General features: G+C 31.5%; 2 protein-coding genes across 3 annotated transcripts; one reads left to right on the top strand and one right to left on the bottom strand.

Moving 5' to 3' along the window:
• The first annotated feature begins 6,959 nt into the window (after nt 1-6,959).
• LOC110601954 (U-box domain-containing protein 6) lies at nt 6,960-8,651 on the top strand. Its single transcript, XM_021739365.2, has 2 exons — nt 6,960-7,562; nt 7,644-8,651. The coding sequence occupies exons 1-2, from the start codon at nt 7,348-7,350 to the stop codon at nt 8,458-8,460; spliced, it is 1,032 nt and encodes a 343-aa protein (XP_021595057.1). The 5' UTR covers nt 6,960-7,347; the 3' UTR covers nt 8,461-8,651.
• Nucleotides 8,652-9,704: 1,053 nt separating this feature from the next.
• LOC110601953 (altered inheritance of mitochondria protein 32) lies at nt 9,705-18,507 on the bottom strand. Of its 2 annotated transcripts, none has more exons than XM_021739364.2 (5): nt 18,048-18,507; nt 17,824-17,909; nt 15,756-16,058; nt 15,597-15,680; nt 9,705-10,348 (listed from the first exon to the last, which is right to left on the bottom strand). In XM_021739364.2, the coding sequence occupies exons 1-5, from the start codon at nt 18,453-18,455 to the stop codon at nt 9,988-9,990; spliced, it is 1,242 nt and encodes a 413-aa protein (XP_021595056.1). In that variant the 5' UTR covers nt 18,456-18,507; the 3' UTR covers nt 9,705-9,987. The 2 variants fall into 2 exon arrangements, with proteins under 2 accessions (XP_021595056.1, XP_043807432.1); XM_043951497.1 differs by lacking the exon at nt 9,705-10,348 and adding an exon at nt 10,400-12,013.
• Between the last annotated feature and the right edge of the window lie 2,403 nt (nt 18,508-20,910).

Below are 20,910 nucleotides of genomic sequence, written 5' to 3'. Positions count from 1 at the left end.
ACATATACCTCACTCTCTATCATGCTCTTCTGGGTGGATACAAATGTTCAACTCAAAATAAATCTTTTTGTTAAATTCTCTTGATTATGACTTTTCTCAAGAAAAACACTCATTCATTGATGTCTTTATTTTGAAATTTGTATTAAAATATTATAAAATTTTAATATTTAAGTTATTCATTAACTTTAATGATAAAAAATTAATCAAGTTGCTATATTTAACCTTTTTTAGGAAAATTTAAAAAAAAATTATAATTGAATTTTTTTTTATATAAATTTATACCTTCAAAACTAGGAACTTTTCAAATTTTAAATAAATCATTAATTACTGTTAAATATATTACTTTTAATAAAATACTGCTTTATAGGATAACTGGAGAGCTTGAATATTTAATCTAATTTTATTATTTTATTTAAATATTTAGTCATAAAACTCTAAAACAATTAAACAATTTTTATTTTTTTTTATATAGAACTAAAATATATAATGACTTTTATTTTAAAAAAACATTTACAGTAGATTACAATTGTAAAATCCTAAAAAAATTTAAAGTTTATTTGATAATATTTTTTAAAGGTTTGGGTATAATTATAAATATTCTTGAAAAAGTTAGAAATTTAATTGATAATTTCCTTTTTTAGAGTATAATTAAAAAAAGTTCATATTTCTTTGTATTGTTTCCTTTTTATTGTATATATATTTAAATTGTTTATCTGAACTATTAAAATTTTTTTAAAAAGATGAAGATGTATGGAATTGAATTTATAATATTTTACAATTATAGCAAATATTTGTATAAAATATTTAACAATAATATTTATGGTTTAACTCATCTTAAAAATCAGTTCAAAATGGAGAAGTGTTTAGAACACTTATAAGAACATATTACTTTTATTTCAAGATTGCGTTTAAAATTATATTAGAACGTGATATATTTATGGGAGACCCAATATTGAATGTGAAGACTCTTATAAAGGTTTCAACCACTCCTCACTCCTTCAAGCTAGCTTTTAGAATAGATTAAAACTGATAAAAATTTAATATAATATTAGAGAATTTTCGTATATGAATATTGTATTTTTTTTATAAATATATAGATATTATATTTTTCATAAATATGTCACGTTTCGGTGTAATTGTGCGCTTAAGAAAATGCGTTGAATTCCATTTCTATTTGGAATAAAGATGACGTACTCTTATTTTAAGGCTTTTTTTTAATTAATTTTTAAGAAAAATTAAATCTGATTTAAATTTAACAGAATGTATTTTTTTTTTTTTAAAAAGGGAGGGATAGAGCCCTTTAATTTATTATACGATCATGAAAAATATTCATATAGTCAGCATCCAAGAGGAGCTTAATACTAGATGAAGGTAAATCAATAAAACTCATACCAAAAACTCCACCATGCGCACTATTTAACAGAATGTATTTTATATGTAAAAAAAGAAAATCTACAATGAATCAAGTAAAAATTGACTTAAAAAAAAAGGTCTACAATAAATCAAGTAAAAATTGACTTTTAAATAATTTATTTTGAGTAATATAATTTTTTAAAATTAAAGAGTAGGGAATTTGAAGAATTGAATCCAAAATTTTATCAATGCAGTTATTATCCAGTTAAAGTTTTGACAGCAAATGCTGATTTGCATTTTCTGGCACAAATTTACTTATCCAAAATAGTTCATATTTGGCTAAAGTTTGAAGACTTTGCACTTATCTATTTTCATGGCATTTTCCTAAAATACAAATTAAAGGCAAGAAGAATTTTGAAAATTGGGCAAAAAGGGTAAACCAATCAAAATTTAGCTTATTTTGTTGGTTTACTAAAATAAACTAATTAAATTATTTTAATCCAAAATTAGCCATTTAGCGTTATTAATTAGACACTGAGGCCTCATCTGTTTTTTTTTTTTTTTTTTTTATTTTAATTAGAACGACATTTTTATTTTTTGGTGTTGGAATGTTTAAACAAATTAGTTAATAAAAATTATTTTTTTTACTAAAAATTAGACATTATTTTTTAAGAAAAATAACTTTAAATTATGTAAAGTCATCTTCGCATTTGAGAATATTATTAATATTAATAGACTTTTTATATATAAATTTTATTAATAATTTTTGTTTTTTAAAATTAAATTATTTTTTTTTAAAAGTAATTTAACTTGTGCAATATTTTCTGTATATAAATTAGTGTAGTTCATATTAATATTTGATGGTCAATAATAATAATAAATCACAAATATTTTAGATATCTCAATTTCGTATAGATCACACCATAATTAATTGTAAAAAATTTAAATATTTCATTTATAATGATTATATGTAATTATTTTTTTAATATAATATATTTTTTAAATTTTAAATCAAATAAAAAAATTAATGGAAAAATATTAGATGTTGTTAATTGAGATAATAAATGGATCTGATGACTGTCGGGCTTCCTCTGACCCAAGCGAGGCCAGACCCAAAAGGAGAACGATAGCCCAAAGCCCATCAAGTCCTCCTTAGGCAAGATTGACTCAGCGTTCAAGTCTCGGCCCGGACACATGAGGTAGGCCAAGTCCACTACGAGTCCGGGTCCAATAAGAGGAAGTCCAACCCAATGAAATAATGTGAATAAGAATAGTAGGCCCCACACACCTCACGGCCCTACCCGCATGCGCTCCGGAGAGTATTAAATGGCCACCTGGCGTGGTAAGGAGCCCTGACACATTTGTACGATCATATCAGAGTGGCAGGGACAGCTAGCACTGTATCAGAGTAGCGGATATATATAGCGGGCAGGGGAAAAAGAAGAGATCCTCTTCTCTCTTCTTCTTCTTTCTCCCTCGGAGACTCCATTTTTATTTTCTCTCTGCAACTCTTACTTAAATATGCTATCCTTATTCATGAAACCTGACTTGAACGTCGGAGGGGTGGACCCCTGACTGTTTTTCCCCTATTTTCGCAGGTTCTTTCATCAAATAGAAGATGGAGAGATCCATTCGGCAGACCCATCAGGAAGCCCAAAAAGAAAGGATCCAAAAAAAAGCCAGATCTATCATGGAGTCCAGGAGAAAAATATTTATGAGAATCTAACCTTTTCACTATCAATAATTATTTTTAATAAAAATAGTGATGTATGATTCTAAGAGTTCCCAAATGAAATATGCTTGAACTAAAACAAATAAGGATTGGTAATCTATTAGAAAAAAAAAAGTAAAAATAAAATAAAAGGCAATAAAGATAGAATAATGGAAGTGATGAGAAAGTACATTTGAATGATGATAATATTAAAAAGGCAAAACCCACTTAGGCATATATTCTTGACAACATGTCATGCCACTCACTTTCTATCATTTATTCTCACTCAATATCTACTCCACAATAGTTTTTTTTAAATAGAAATTGAAAAATAGAATATAAAACTCTCAGATTTACTCAGAAACACTTACCATCAGACTAAATTTGTGAGTGATTTTATATTTATATTATAACTAGATTTATTTGGTAGATTAATTTTCATTAATTATTTTAAATATATGTTCTTAATTTAGTTAAAACTATTTAGACCATTTAACATAGAACTAATAAAAAAATATATTTCAATCACCTTAAATTTAAAACTTAATTGTTATTAAATATTAATAAAATACACACTTGGCAAGCTAATTTCTTCAGAAAAATTCGAGCATATTTTCTGTGAAAAGCCCAGCCCAGCCCAGCCCAAAAAATATTCGTGAGCTCTTTAGAGCTCAGGAAATTTTGGTTGAGGGTTTGGTTATTGTAATTGTAAATTTAGTAAACAAAATTTAAGTTTTTAACTGAGGCTCAAATTTATTATTCAAAATTATAATATTTAAAAATAATTATAAATTATTTTTAAAAATCCGAATTTTTTTCTCTTATAAAATCCATAAGATATAGGATTCTTTCTAGAAACTACTATGCAACTTTTATTTTTATTTTTAAATTTATAGTTATAAAATTTGTGAATTTTTTTTTTAAAGCAAAACTGTATTAATAAAATTTTATCAAATAAAGAAAAATATCATCCCAAACATTATGTTTGATAAATTCTCTAACTAAAATATAAGTAGTTAGAGTAGTATTACGACACACTTATCTAACAGAAATATCAATTTTAGCGTCTAACAAAGATATACGATCATTCAAAATTAAATTCTTACTTAAGATAATTTGATAAAAATACTCCTAAAATACCTGTTTAAATCATTACATAAGATAATTTGATAAAAATACTCTTATTTTTTTCTCATTTTTTGAGCATAAATCATTAAAGTCTTCCGAATAAAGCCACATAAGAGAGTTTTTACGAGATAAAACTCGAATAAGGTTTCAAGACTGACGTCGTCGTTGCGATTCCATAAATCCATAATAACTAGTAAACCTCCATTGAATATTACCTTTCAAAACAACCGAATTAATAAAATTAAAAAAAAAATCAATCACAGAAACAGATCCATGACTCTTTTACATTAACGAAAAGCTTCCTCCCAATCCTTATATATTAACTGAGAAGCAATCATCAAAATATAAAAAATTACGAAAAAATTTCATACGAAAACTAAGAGTTTTTGTTTCCATAAAAAATAAAATGTCCGGCTTGTAATTAGAAACCAAATCCTTCAATACAATAACTGTTCGAGGATTGCCGCCATAAATCTACCAAAGATATCTATATATTTTGAAGATTGATCGGATTGTATGTGAGAAACATTCTCACTATACAGAAATTATGATCGGAATATCTCTAAAATTCTTAATAGGGACAACAATATTTTCTTCTTTTTCGATAGTCAATTGATGCGGATCGTCTTTCATGGATAAGGAAAAAGAAAAAGTTAGATTTAAAGAAGAGAAAAAGGCAAAAATATCGAGTTACAAAGGGACCACATATAGAAATTTGCATCACAAATAAGAAATTTTATAATAGTTATCCTTTTTTTTATCAACTACTTTATTCTACTACCTACTGATTTAAAATAACTTCAATAATTTTTTTAAATTTTTTGGCAATTATTCTATTTCTATTTTACTCTACTTTTGTTTTAATCTCTTTCACATAATTAAACTTATCCAATACTATAATATTATTTAAGTGTTTCATATTAAACTAAATTGAATTTAAATTATAAATTCAATTGAATGTAAAAGCTATTTTTATTTTTTAAGTTATTTCATTTGAAAATATTTTAATTTAAACTATAAAATAAATTATTTTTAAATTAAAATTCAATAGTAAAAAATAAGTTATCTCATTTAAAAATATTTTTAATAGAAAATATTTGTGAGAGGATTAGAAATCCATCCAAAAGCAAAAACACCACAGTTAACATTACAAGCTAACATTACAGGAGGAGATTACCGCATCTGCCGGCTAAAGGATCCTTTCACTTGAACAGTGAGAAGAAACTAACACCTGCAACTCATCTACCATCTTCTGGGCTTTGGATACTGTTAAGGTCAGGTTTGGTTGTAAAGCCTCAAACACTGCTGCATTTCTAGATTTTCATATGAAGCAAACCATATCGCCTGAGCATGGCTACAAAAGATGGCTTTCATAATTCTTACCCATAGAGCTTGAGGATTTTTTAGAGCACGCCAGGCCTGTTTGGCAAGGAGGGCCTTATTGAAGCAATTAAATTCTTTAAAGCCTAACCCTCCTTCAGATTTTGCCCTTCACATCTCCCATTTCTTATCCAAGAAATCCATTTCGAATTGAATCCCATACACTTCATAATTTGAATAAGAAAATTCCAATTGACACTATTCATAGGTCTTATGGAGGTCTACCTTAATAACCATTGTTGTTTTCCTTCTTGTCCCTCTCTTCTTAATTAAGAGCATGAAATGCTTTCTGGGCAATACATCTGTTAGAAACAAATGAAGCCTAGGTTTCAATCTATTAGCCAATATTTTTTAAATGATTTTATATAAAAATTACAAATAATTTATACTACTTTATCATATGGTGTTCCATTGTAAGTATAATTTTTTAAATAAAAATTCATGGTAAAGTTTCTGGTTGATAAGGCTTTCTGGGTACTTGAGATATGGCAATATCAAGCCCAATACAAAGTTCAATTGGGGTTGAATTTTAAAGAAATGGGGAAGATGGATTGAACCAACAAAGTTTAAACACTTGGAAGTTGCAAATTTAGTAAATTGAATTTGATTGATAAAAAGAAAAAAAAAACATGAGTAAGAGTAAAGATTCTGTCTAATCAAGCAACAAACATTGAGAAGCATTTCTTTAAAGACAATGCAGCCGCATGGCAGCAAAAGAAAAAAAGCCAAAACTATGATTCTTGATTTTCTTTTTTTTTTTTTTAAAAAAAATGCTAGGAGATGGAATCTCATTTGACTCACTCCATTGATGTTACCTTAAATTCAAGTGCAAAAATATTCTTTCCTTGTGCTTTTTGTCAATGAGAATTTGGGAATGAGATGAATATTTTTAGAAACTTATCCATTGTTTCTTTATTTCATTGGTTACGTTTGGATCATGAGACTTACCTAGACTAATCTTAAAAAGTGTTTTTTTTTTCTTCGTCATTGGTTTTAGCATTGCCCCTTTAAAGAAAGTTCCAAAATCCTCCATTAAAGAAAGCTCCAAAATTCTCCATCTAAGACTGAAACTATATCATCATAAGTGATTTCTATACAACAACCTAATAATCATTTTTGTCTCATAATGCAGCAAAGAGAAAGTGAAGAATTATATGATGGGTTTGAAGCTAATAATTTTTATTTTATTGATATTAAAATCGTTTTCAATACTATGAAATATGTTTTCTGAGTTTCAATTAAAATTAATTATATTAAAAAAATAGTGTTAATCGGAGTAGATATTCATGGGCAGAAATTTTATAAGTTATAAATTTAGAAACGCAGGATCAGTCTCTTTGGGAGTGTGAATTTCTAATACACAATAATTTTTTTTTTTCAAAAAAAAGCATGGGCGAAATTCCAAGTTGTTTGTTGGGAAAGGAGAAAAAAAAAATCCCAGCGTATAAAAACCAACTATAGAAATAAATATCCTACTAAAGGAAAAACTGAAGGCGTTTGCTTCTATAAAAGGAAAGTTAAAGATTCACTCCTAGGAATCCTCAATTATATTTCCAAATCGGCATTCAAGAAGGAAAAAAAAAAAAAAAGCCCACTTAAAGCGAATACGAAGTTGCTTCAATCTGAAACAATGGATACCCACAAAAGGTTTAACATCTCATCCTCAAGCAAGCAACCACCTAATATCGCCATCAACACATCACCCATCTTCATTACTGCCTAACTATATGATCTTTTGTTGTTAGCAGCAGCAGAAGAAGGATTACTAGCTAGCTATGGAGGATTTTGTGGTGCAGAATCTCTTCAATGGTGGGAGAGAAGCACAGATTCAGGCTGCTGCTCAACTTGGTAAACTTACTAGTAAGCAAAGGCATAAATTGGCTGAAAGAGGGATCATTTCCCCTTTGATTTCAATGCTTCAGTGCCAGGATTATGAAGCCATTGAGGCTGCTCTTTTTGCTTTACTTAGCCTTGCCTTTGGAAGTGAAAGGTGAATCCTTTGGCTTTTTATTGTGATTAGTTTTCAATAACTTTAATGGGAGAGTCTGAAAAATCTTTACAATTTTTGCAGAAACAAGATTCGGATAGTGAAATCTGGGCTTGTGCCTGTGTTGTTAGAGCTCCTTCAATGCCAAAATGGGACGCTGACTGAGCTCATAATGGCTGCTCTCTTAATCGTCTCTTCTTGTGCAGCGAACAAATTAGCAGTGGCATCTTCTGGTGCTATTCCAATCCTTGTTGGAATCTTGAGTGAAGACTATGCAAATGATGACGATGATGATGATGATACGACGAACACCATTAGCATGCAAGCCAAGCTTGATGCTGTAGGGACACTCCACAATCTCTCAACTTGTCATCAGATGATTCCATCAATTGTTGCTTCTGGGGTAGTTTTTACCTTGCTTCAAATAATTCACAGCTATGAAAAATCGTCACAATTTGTTGAGAAGGCAATGACACTTCTTGAAAATCTAGTGACTTTATCAGAGAATGCACTTCTGCAGACTGCCACTACAAGTGGGGCAATTCGCGCATTGGTTGAGACGATTGAAGAGGGTTCGCTGCAATGTAAAGAGCAAGCAGTGGTAATTCTGCTGCTAATATGCCAGAGCTGCAGAGAGAAATACAGAGGATTGATTTTAAGGGAAGGTGTAATGCCAGGATTGCTTCAGTTAAGCGTAGATGGAACATGGAGGGCTAAGGATACAGCTCAAGAACTGTTGTTGCTCCTGAGAGATTGCTCAGGTTATGGCTCAAGAAGTAAACAATCGAAGCATGAACTTATAGAGCAGATTATGCAAGAGATTGATGCAGAAGGAGAAAGAGTCATGGGAACAACAACTCTTAGGATGTTGGAAGAGATGATTGCTAAGCTCAGTACATGATCCATATTCAAAGTTGTGGAAGTTTTGCTCTGGTGCTTGTTTAAATTATAGGGATTATGTATGTGTAGGAGTGGGATTGGCAATAGGGATTCTTAAGCTAATTTGGGGTGATACAATTCACCCTGTTGATTGATTCCTGATATTTATGATTAGAGACATTCATGGCAGAGGGTGAATCAGTATTGCTTTCACTACTTTTATTACAGTGTTTCACAGTACCCAAATTCATGGTAATTGGTAACAGTACCCAAAATGAAGGTGCCATCTGACTTGGTTACTTTCTCTTTCCATTTCTTGGCACGTGAACCAATGTCAGGGGCACATCTAATTTCCCAGGGGATCACAATTTGCACTATTCAAGTGAAAGATCAAACCACGATCCTCTTCCCAACACCTACTCATAGGGATGCGTTAATTCTTTCTCTCTTTATCCATCCTGTAGGAAAATAATTATAATAATATATTTCTAGGGTATACTTGTTCTATGACTACTTTCGAGAAGATCATCACCCCCGACCAGAGTTTCACCACTTCTCGTTAATGCTGAAACAGATTCTACTTTCACTAGGAGAAGCACGTTACATGCAAAAATGATCCCTGCAGAGAGCATCAAACAATATAAACAACTATTAACTAAAAGTCCGAAACAGAGAGATATTCACTTTGTGGGGATTAATATAATTGGGCCATACATTTGGCTTAAACCTGACACCATCAGCAACAAATTAACAACACGATCATTCCAAATAAAACAGTTAGCAGACGGCAAAACCCGAGAATACAATTTCGGCTCAACTGCTAATCAGATTCTACTATACCAACCAGTTCAAAACCCCCCATTTGGCTTAGGTTCCGTAAACATTTGCGTCAAGTTGCAACTCCTACATGATTAACACAGCCAGCAAAGAAGGGTCCATGAATAGTTAAAATTGAAATGCCAAAAAAAAAATCGACCTTGTACATGGTACCACAGATAATCTAATAGTGACAGGATACTTGGTGAAGATAATTCACAAAGCACTTTCAGAATCCATCAACGTCCATTCTCAAAATATAACAGCAGTGGGCTCCCATATCCTATGAACAGTGCCCTATATTGCCCAACAATATTCCCCCATGAGCAAAGCAACCATCATATGTCTCAAGGTAGTCAGTCCATATATATATCACAATCATCTGTCCCACAGTATTTCATCATTGCAAAGTTATACCAAAATCAATTTAATCAAGCACCACCATAACAGTTTCGAGCACTAGCATGAACCATTCATCGAATGTTGCATCATTCTAGTAACATCAAAGCTTTGTAGAAATCAAGAAATGAGAAGTGAAGTCCCACATCACCCGAACTGCTAAAATTTTGTTGATACATTCCACCCTTTACAACAAAAACACATATGTATCATTCCCCCAGAAGTTGTGATTTGGAGTATTATTTTCAGTGGTACTAGATGTGCCTACAAAAAGCAAGGGTATATGATCCCAATTCCCACAGACAACACTAATGTATGGAGTACAAGGCATGTTTCAGCCTGACTTCTTATACAAGCTATAGGCTACTGCAACAGTTGCAACTGCTCCAATAACAGCAACTGCTGCAAGAACATCGCTTTGCTCCAGTGACGCTATCCAGCTTGACGCTTTACCTAGTCCCTTCTTTCCATGAGCGTTGATGTTTTTCTCCAGTTTCCTCTCTTCGTTTACTCCCAAACTTCCATCTCTGCAGCATGAAAAGCCATTAGAGCCCTGGCAACAGCCACCTACATTCTCTTGAGTGATCTCGCTATTGCTTTCTTCACGTTTCTTTCTCTCCTTTGCAGCTTTTCCATTTGGAAGCATTTGCTCAGCAGCCATTTTACCTTCTTCAGTAGGTGCCCCCATTTGACCCCTGCAGTTGATTATTGTGCATCCATGTTCTTCAATATCCAAAAAGGAAAGGGAAGCATATACTTCCAGTGAATAACCATAACACCCGCATATACATGTAATATTGGAAAACCATCTCATCGTATGGATAATAAGTACATCCTTGCATAGTTATGCCAGTTTACGACTTTAGAAAGAAGCTAACTACAGGTCATCCGTTGCACTTTACCGTCTTCAATGCTTTATCTATTTTAACCATACATCAAGCAAATAAATTAAGAACTTTATACCAATGAAATTCAGATCATTCTACTTCTTTTTGGTCAAAGAAATTATACTGTCCAATTCTGCTTAAATTTATTGCAGTGCAAGGTCAAAATGAGTAACTTCCAGAAACTTCATATCAAGGAAGGGAACCACAGTAAAGCGTTGATATAAATTGAGAGACATAGGCTTGAGCACAAACATGCTTCAAAAGTGTTAGAAATTGTCTTAGATGCTACTGATTTGCTAAAGTTGTTAAACGTGCTGTGTAGTTCCTATTTTTCTGTTTAAGTGGGTTGTTAAATGACTTGGTCTACAACATGTAAGTCTGTAACCAAGTTTTAGGAAATTTATTATTTATTATTTTTTTTTGTTAAGCATGTTTCCATGTTTTGATTGTGGGTAAAATCATGGACCATGATCTTTATCATCAGTTATTTTTATTTTGTATTTAAATAATATTTTGTTTAAATGAAAAGTGTGGGGTTCAGTTCTGTCCTCTGTTTTTGCTATCAATTGGTATCAGAGCTCCTTATCTTAAGGGACCTATGATAGTTTGAGTGTGAGTTTTTTTTCCCGTTGAGTGTTATACAGAAATACTAACCCTCTCCAAGTTTCAAATCTTGATTCAAATGGCTTCAAAAGGTTATTGTCCTATCCCACCTCCAGTGTTCATGGGAGAAAATTATCAATCATGGGCAGTTAAAATGACGGCTTATCTACAAGTATGGGATCTTTGGGAAGCAGTGGTTGAAGACCTTGAAAACTACAAAGAAGTTTAAGGCCAAAATATGTTTGTATTTGGCTGTGTCTGAATCACTTTTTACCAGGATTATGAACTTGGAGACTGCCTTTCACATTTGGCAGTACCTCAAGACAGAGTTTCAAGGTAATGCGCATACCAAAAGCATGTGTATCTTGAATCTCATAAGGGAACTTGAACTACAAAAGATGAAAGACTTTGAAACTGTAAAAGAGTATGTTGATAGGCTGTTGGATATTATCAACAAGCTTAGACTTCTTGGTGAAAAAATTCCAGATAGCAGAATTGTTGAGAAGATTCTGGTAACATTACCAGAAAGATTTGAAGCTAAAATTTCTGCACTAGAGGAGGTTCATGACTTTACAGAAATTTCCTTGGCTGAGTTGTTAAATGCTCTTCATGCATAAGAGCAAAGAAGGCAGATTAGAGAAGATGGTTCAATTGAAGGTGCAATGCAAGCCAAGTTGCAACTTAAGGACTCTTGGAAAAATAAGAAAAAAAAGGGAAAGAAGAGCAAAGACAATCCAGGTGCAGGTGTTGGAAGCAATTCTTTTCTTGGAGCAAGCAACAATGGTGCAGCAGGCAACCAAGGAAGAAATTATCACCCTTGTCAACATTGTGGCAGAACCAATAATCCTCATGTTAGATGTTGGAGCAGACCTGATGCAAAATACAACACATGCAATCAGGTGGGGCATATTGACAACATTTGCAAAAACAAAGGCAATCAGGTAGTGAATGAGGCTCAAGCTATGAATCAGGAGGAGGAAGAACAATTATTTGTGGCATCTTGCTATGTTACTTCGGCTGATACTTGGCTTGTTGACAGCGGTGGCACTAATCATATGTCCAACAATATCGAACTCTTTAAGGTTCTTGATAAGACATTAACCTCAAAAGTTCGTGTTGGAAATGGAGAATATATTTCTGCAAAAGGTAAAGGTTCAGTTGCAATTAAAAGTATTTCTAGAACTAAAGTCCTTATTGATGTGTTATACGTTCTAGATATTGATCAAAATCTTTTAAGTGTTGGCCAATTACTTGAAAAAGGTTTTAAGGTGTGTTTTGAGAACATAAGCTATATTATTAAAGATGCAAAAGGATTGGAGGTATTTACAATCAAAATGAAGGGGAAAAGCTTCCCTCTTGATCTGATGGAGGAGGAGTATTCAGCTCATCAAGTCTCTGTCAAAACCACTAACCTTTGGCGCAAGAGGTTGGGTCACTATCATCATTCTGCTTTATTATTTATGCAAAAACATGGGTTGGTACAGGGCATGGCTTCACTTAAAAAGGAAATATCTAGTTGCAATGCTTGTCAATTTCGCAAACAAATCAGATTGCCTTTTGCTAAATAGCTTGGAGAGCCTCACAAAAGCTTCACCTTGTTCATACTGATCTTGGAGGGCCATATCAAACACCATCACTCAAAGGCAGTAAGTATTATATTGCTTTTATTGATGATTTAACTCGAATGTGCTGGATATATTTTCTTAGATTCAAATCAGAAGTGGCTGGAGTGTTTTGGAGATTCAAGACATGGGCTGAAAAACAAAGTAAATGTAAGATGATGATGTTAAGATCTGATAATGGAAAAGAGCATACCTCATATCAGTTCAATAAATTTTGTGCAGAAGCAGGGATCGAGCATCAATTAACTACTCCATATACTCCCCAGCAAAATGGAGTAAGTGAGCGGAAAAATAGAACTATAATGGAGATGACTTGTTGCTTGTTGCATGAGAAAAACCTTCCTAAAAAGTTTTGGGCAGAAGCAGCTAATACTGCAGTTTTTTTACGGAATAGATTGCCTACTAAAGCTCTCCAGAAACAGACTCCTTACGAAGCATGGTATGGTCACAAACCCTCTCTCACAAATCTGAAAGTGTTTGGATGTTTTTGTTTCTCTTATATTTCTCAGGTTAAAAGAGATAAATTAGACAAGAAATCTGAGCCTGGAATTTTCATAGGCTATAGCAGTGTCTCAAAGGCCTATAGAATATTTCAGCCATAAAATGAGAAGATCATAATAAGTAGAGATGTTGTTTTTATGGAGGAGGACCAATTGAATTGGAGTGCATGTGACAATATTCAACATTTGAGTATGTAGCAGCCCACTGTTGAGGATGTTGATGAACAACCAGTTCGTGGTATACAGTTGCTATCTGAAATTTATGCAAGATGCAATGTAGCATTATTAGAGCCTGCAAGTGTTGCTGAAGCAATGATGGAGCAAAAATGGAAGCTTGCCATGGAAGAAGAGATGCAAATGATTGAAAAAAAATCAAACATGGAATCTTGTTGAAAGACCTCAAAACAGAAAAATTATTGGGGTGAAATGGGTCTTTCGAACAAAGCTTAATGCTGATGGATCAATAAATAAGCATAAGGCAAGACTTGTTGTGAAGGGTTATGCACAAGTCTTTGGTGTGGACTTCTCAAAGACTTTTGCTCCTGTTGCAAGGCTTGATACTATTAGATTATTGTTGGCTATGGCAGCTCAAAAAGGCTGGAAGGTATTTCAGTTGGATGTCAAGTCTGCATTTTTGAATGGTCTTTTAGAGGAAGAAATTTATGTCGAGTAACCAGAAGGTTTTGTTGTGCAAGGGCATGAAGATAAAGTGTATTTGCTTAAAAAGGCATTGTATGGCCTTAAGCAAGCACCAAGGGCTTGGTACAGTCGTATGAATGATCACTTGCTAAGCTTAGGCTTTGTGAAAAGTCTTAGTGAATCAACTTTATATATAAAGAAAAATGGTGCTGATTTGACCATTGTTTCTATTTATGTTGATGATCTTCTTGTTACAGGAAGCAAACAGGAGCTTATTGACTGTTTTAAGGCTAAAATGTTCAAAGAATTTGAAACGACAGACCTTGGGTTGATGTCTTATTTTCTCAGTTTGGAAGTGAGACAAAAGAAAAATGAGATCTTCATCAATCAAAGCAAATATGCAAAAGAGATCCTAAAGGAGTTTCATATGGAAGGGTGTAAGCCAGTTGACACTCCTATGCAGCCTAGAGTAAAATTCTATAAAGATGATGGTGCTGTCAAAGTGAATGAAATCATTATAGAAGTTTACTTGGCTGTCTCATGTACCTCAGTGCCTCCAGACTTGACATAATGCATGTTGTTAGTCTCCTCTCTAGATTTATGCATTGTGCTAGTGAGGAATATTTACAAGCTGCAAAACGTGTTGTGAGATACATAAAGGGAACAATTGATTTTGGAGTAAAGTATGCTTGCTGTCAAAATTTCAAGTTAGTTGGTTTTTCTGACAGTGATTGGGCAGGTAGGCTGAATTTGTTGCTGCTGCTGCAAACCATGCTTTGTGGCTTAGGAAAATTCTCAAAGATTTGAATGAAGAACAGCAAGAGCCAACGCCAATCTTTGTTGATAATCAGGCAACCATATCAATCTCATCTAATCCAGTATTTCATGGAAAGACAAAGCATTTCAAGATTAAGTTCTACTTTCTGAGGTAAATTTAAAAAGAAGGAGAAGTGTTGTTAGTTTATTGTAGAACTGAGGACCAGGTGGTTGCTGATGGTTTTACTAAAGTTTTGCCTAAAGCTAAATTTGAAGATTCAAGAAATAAAATGGGAGTTTGCAGCATCAAAGACAAGGAGGAGTGTTAGAAATTGTCTTAGATACTACTGATTTGCTAAAGTTGTTAAACGTGCTGTGTAGTTCCTATTTTTCTGTTTAGGTGGGTTGTTAAATGACTTGGTCTACAACCTGTAAGTCTGTAACCAAGTTTTAGGAAATTTATTTATTCTTTTTTTGTTAAGCATGTTTCCATGTTTTGATTGTGGGTAGAATCATGGACCATGATCTTTATCATCAGTTATTTTTATTTTGTATTTAAATAATATTTTGTTTCAATGAAAAGTGTGGGTTAGTTCTGTCCTTCTCTGTTTTTGCTATCAATAAGTATCAACTCATTGGTAATAAGCAGTAAGAAAACCAAAAGGACCTCTCAACTTTTAACAAATCCACTAAGGGTATCATTAGAAGAAAAGTGAATGATCAAGAACCATAGCAACAACCAAGGAAAAGTGTAAATCTAGAGCACCAGCAACGTTTACAGCACAAAGTAATTGTTCACTTCAGTAACATGAAGGGACTTTTATTAGCATGGTTCACAAATGTAAAACCTAAACAATAGTAATATTTAATAAATGCATCAACATCCAAAAAAGAAATTCCATGTGAGCAGGACACGATTCAAACAGAGACACATACCTCCAAATCCTTTCTATTACTATTCCTTGCCCAATATGCTGATCAAAAATTTCAGGCACATCATCAGGTGTAACATAACCATACCTACAGAGAACATAATATCATCAATTTGCTCCATTATTTGAGCCATTACAAGGAGAATCAAATGTCAAATGTTACCAGTGGCCCATAATTTTTCCCTCTGAGTCTGGACTGTAGACAATCAAGTTCCCAGCATATTTATGGCCCCCAACATGAGAGCAAGCAGCAACAAACACCTGATCCCTCAGCCCTCGAGATTCAATCTCCTCTTTGAGCTTTTCAATAAGAACAGGTCCACAAACACCACATCTCTTATCACGACTGCCATGAGCACAAACAAATACATATGCACCATTAAGCTTCTGCACAGCAGAAGTCCATTGCTTTCCATTCACAAGCACATCATCAACAAAACCGTCAACATCTGAGTCCTTCAAACACCTTTAATTGCAAAATGACACGATCTCAGAAGCAAGAAATACAATTTTGAAAATAAAGTGAAATCTCATTGTTTCTTCACTTTCATGAGAACATACAGAATACAGATGTATTAATTAACAAAGAAATATGCTGAAATGGTGGGAATAAGGAAGGTTCTTAGTTGGGTGAAATTGCAGCAGTGGCAACAAGTTGAAGTGGAGTCTGATAATTTAATTGTTATTCAAGCCTAGAATGATGGCTCTTTCAAGGATCTTTCAAGCTTTGGTATTTTAGTTTTTGATTGTAAGTCTCTAGTTAATGAGACTAGGAAAGCTTTTAGATTTATTCATGTTTAAGCTTTTAGATTTGTTCATGCTCATCGCAGCGGAAACTTGTTTGCTCATGAGCTTGCCTGAGCAACAAATTCTCCTGCTTGTACTCAGGAGTGGTACTCGTGCCCTTCTTTCCTGTCACACATATTACATGAATAAATTCTATATTACTATAAAATAAAATTAACAAAGAAATATAGATAAGAAAACCCTGTATTCTCAATCTTGCTGGCATTCATAAATTTCAAAAAGTCAGCAGCATCTCAAAATCAATCATATTTAAAAATAAAAATAAAAATAAAAATAAAAATAAAAATAAAAACCTTAACCATAACAAGCTAGGTAGAGCATACTTAACATCTCGTAACAATAATTTCAAGATAAGCAGCAACCTATAAGAATGTTTTCAGAATACAACAGCTCCAAAAGTAACAAGTAAGCTGAAAAACTCAAAGACATGAGACACTAACAGGTCTTTGTAATTCTTCGACATTAAACTTTATTCTTGTTTAAAAAATAAAATCTTACATCAGTTATTTACTTACCATTATGTTCAAAAATTTAAAATATAGTTTCACTTTCAACAAAATATTAGTGAGAAATTGTAAACCTACCTCAATGATTTGCCTGATGAGAAAAATTGCAGCGATAATTCTCATAAAGCTCAGAAAAGGTGTTTAATTATTTCCACTGAAATCCCCTTAAAAAAATAGTTCCACCAAAATCATCTATTTCTCGGAGTCACCTGCAGCTTAAACTCAAACCTTAATGCTAATCATGCCAGAGCCCAGGTATCCTATCTAAAGTCAAAATGAGCAGTCTCCATGACAGTGTCACACACACATACACACAAAAGGAGGCGTGAAAATATGGCTAAATAATATTTTGATCTTAAATTTCACCAAACTCGTGCATTAAATTCAACAAGTAAATATACTCCAATACATTCTAGATAAACCTTCATGTGATCATGCATTTGTCAAAAAATCGCATAATCTAAACTCAACAAATGAAAGGCCAAGACTAGAACCCTAAACTTCCTAGTCTGCTGGCATCTAAATCTATCTATTCAGTGAAACTCTATACAATCTCAATCTCAAGAAAAATCTGTTATAAAATAAAATTAGATTTGAAAAGGTTTTATGATAATTGAAAATTTTATTTATGAGATTTTTTTATCATAGCAGATTTGATATTTATATTTAATATTAAATCAGACCATCATGATATTTTTTTTTTACTATTTAATTTGCCTTGTGCATGTTTTTTGCTATTTAGTTTGCATTTTTACAAAAAAAATAACTCACATTTTCTACTTTATTTTTTTGCTTTGTCCATGTCTAGTTTATAAATTAGTGATAAATTAAGAAGAACTGCTAACACGAGTTTTATAATTTTATACTATTTTTCCAACAAAATATCAGAGAAATGAAAATAGACCACCGAAAACTCACTTGTATTTGATCATATCAGGGAAAATCAACACATCTCCGCACTCAAATTCAGTATCCTCGCGTTCCTCACATATCGTAATCTTCGTCTACCGAAACAGAGAGGAGAAAACAAAACATTCAACCCAAAAACACAGCTAAAACACACAAATCACATCGAGCTAACTAAAGGCAAAGAACAACAAAGAAAAAAATAAAAAGAGTAAAGACGATTCTAATCCAAATACCTTAATGGCGATATCGTCCTTACGAGACTTAACAACAGAGGAAAAGAGCTTGGGGAGCAGATCAGTCTCCTCAACGCGTGGGAGCCACGACTCAGGGCCTCTGAAGCATACAAACACGTGTCGGTCATACTGATCCACAGTGCCGGCGAGGTTGCTCTTGTACATCTCCGGTCGACTGAATCCGAACTTCGCATCCTCTTCAGCCGAGATCGCCTTCGAAATATCCTCAGTATCCGCCATGGCAAAAGCAGCTATAGTTCGTTCAGGTCTTCTTCTCTTAAGAGCTAGGGTTCGTGGTTTCTGCAATGGAAGAGAGCAAAAAGAGAGAATTCTGTTAGGAGACCAGGAATGAGAAGGAAAATGGAGAGCGGGAGGTAAAAGAGAGCGGGGACGATGCGCAATGCGCATCGAGGGGTTCCGTTTCTTAATTGGTGGAAAGAACGAGAAAATGCTTACATGACGAGAAATATAGCGCGGGAGGAGCGTGAGGAACACGCGTGAGTGGGCGTCGGAGGGAAAATGATTATTTCATTATTTGTGGGGTGAAACCGTTGAAAGTTTGTTGGATCATCGAACTATTTGGCTACTGAACACTGGCTTACTAACACGTGCTTTTGTTCTTTCTCTTTGTAATTTTTTTCATTCTCTGGAAAAACAAGTCAACGACTCAACATATATTTACTTCTACTTCCAAATAATTTAAGAGTATTTCTAAATATATAATTCATTTATATTATTTCAATAAAAATTAAAAATATTTTGCTTTGGTATAAAATCTCCCTTTCTTCTTATAATCGACCATTAATTATCTTGTTTAATGGGTATAGTTCAGTTTAAATCGATATACTTGATTAAATTATTTTTTTAGTTTAATTAAATTAAATTTGAAATTGAATTGATTGAGTTTTATTTTTAATAAATTTATTAATTTATTTATATTTCAAAATTACTCAATTTTTCTATTAAATAAATCATTAGCAGTTATAAATTTTTATATTATTTAATGTTTATAATGTTAACTGTATGTATTATTTAATATTTATAATTTTAAATATTTTTAATTTCTCTTATTAAAATTAAAATAAATTAACAGAATAACTAAAATGTTTAATTTTATTAAGTAATTATGAGCTATCTCTATATATATATATGTAGACTTGTGATTCAAAACTCATGTTAATTGTTGGCAGGGGCGGAGCGAAGGTACGGCAAGGGGTCAGGTGCCGTACCGGCGACCGAAAAATGTTTTGAGAGGATGAAGGTGCTGCAGCGGCGCAGTCGATGGTACCGTAACGGTGCAGCCGGTGCCTTATCAAAGGGAAGCTCCTAGCTCCGCCGCAACGGTGCAGCCGGTGCCTTACAAAAGAGAAGCTCCTAGCTCCGCCACTAATTATTGAAATGGGCCATTTGTCATTTGTGTTCCTCTTGTTCTCTTAATTTTATTGTATATTTTTGTAATTTTATATTGTGGCATTTTGCAAACTAGGAATTCTTGGTGTTCCTTTGGAATGACTTTTGTTATTTTGATTTTTTACTATAATTTTTATGATTTTCGAATTCAATTGAATTAAATTCGTGTTACTCTCATTTGGAATGATAAATTATCAAAAAAAAAATTTAAAAATAATTTTTTTAAAATTTTTATATTTAACAGAACCGAATTCAATTTTCTTAAATTTTTATGAAAATTAATTTTGAATTAAAAGTAAATTTTACCAAAATTATTGTAAGAGATTATTTCATTTATTTCTGATTAAAATGTCAAATTTTGAAAAAAAAATTTAAAAAAAAATGATTTTTTTTCATAAATTTTTGTATTTGACAAAATTAAAAGTATAAAAATTTAATTCCCTTTAATTAAAAAAAAATTAAATCTTATCAAAATTATTAGAATTTTACATGATTTTGTTTAAGATTATTTATATTAAAATTACTTAATTCACCTTTAAAAATTTTTTTATTTTTTTCTATCATTTATTTTTTACTTTTAATTAATAATTACTACAAAAATTATTTTAATTTAATAATGACTATTAATATATAGTAATACATTTATAATTAATATTAAAATTTATTATATTATTTTGTGAATTTAAAAAAATAATTTTTATATTTTTAATGGTAAAAAATTATGTAAAATTCATATTTTAAATATTACAAAAATATTAATAATATTTTTTAATGAATAAAAATATTACCAAAATAAATATTTATATTTAATTTAAAAATAAAAAAAAATAAATTAAATCAATTTAAATTTTATTATTAATTTATCTAATATAAAAATTTTAATTGAATTATATTATATTTAAATTGATTTCAAATAAATAAATTCTTTCAAAAGTTAAAATGAATAGAAATCAATTCTTTTCTTAAAAGAATTACATATCAAACAAGGGTTTAAAGGTTATTTATATCAAAATTATTTAATTAACACTTGAAAATTCTTTGTATTTATTTATTTTAATTTTAAATTTATTTATCTATTTTTAATTAATAATTGCTCTTTATAAAAATTATCCATAATTTAATAGTGATTATTAATATATACTTAATACATTTATAATTAATATTAAAAATTTATTATATTATTTTGTTAATTTAAAAAATATAATTTTTATATTTTTAATAGTAAAAAATTATGTAAAATTCATATTTTAAATGTTAAAAAATATTAATGATATTTTTTCAATGAATAAAAATTATTGTTATTTATAAGAATAAATATTTATACTTAGTTTAAAAATAATAAAAATAATGAAAAAATTAAATCAATTTAAAATTTATTATTAATTTATCTAATAAATTAAGCCACATGCTCTTTGCTGTGGAATTGGGTGAAGTCGTGTGGAATTGGGTGAAG

The sequence above is a fragment of the Manihot esculenta genome, chromosome 15 (assembly GCF_001659605.2).
Source record: "Manihot esculenta cultivar AM560-2 chromosome 15, M.esculenta_v8, whole genome shotgun sequence".
Taxonomy (NCBI): domain Eukaryota; kingdom Viridiplantae; phylum Streptophyta; class Magnoliopsida; order Malpighiales; family Euphorbiaceae; genus Manihot; species Manihot esculenta.
The sequence above is the reverse complement of the archived record's forward strand: the minus strand, read 5'-3'. Positions and strand labels throughout refer to the sequence as shown.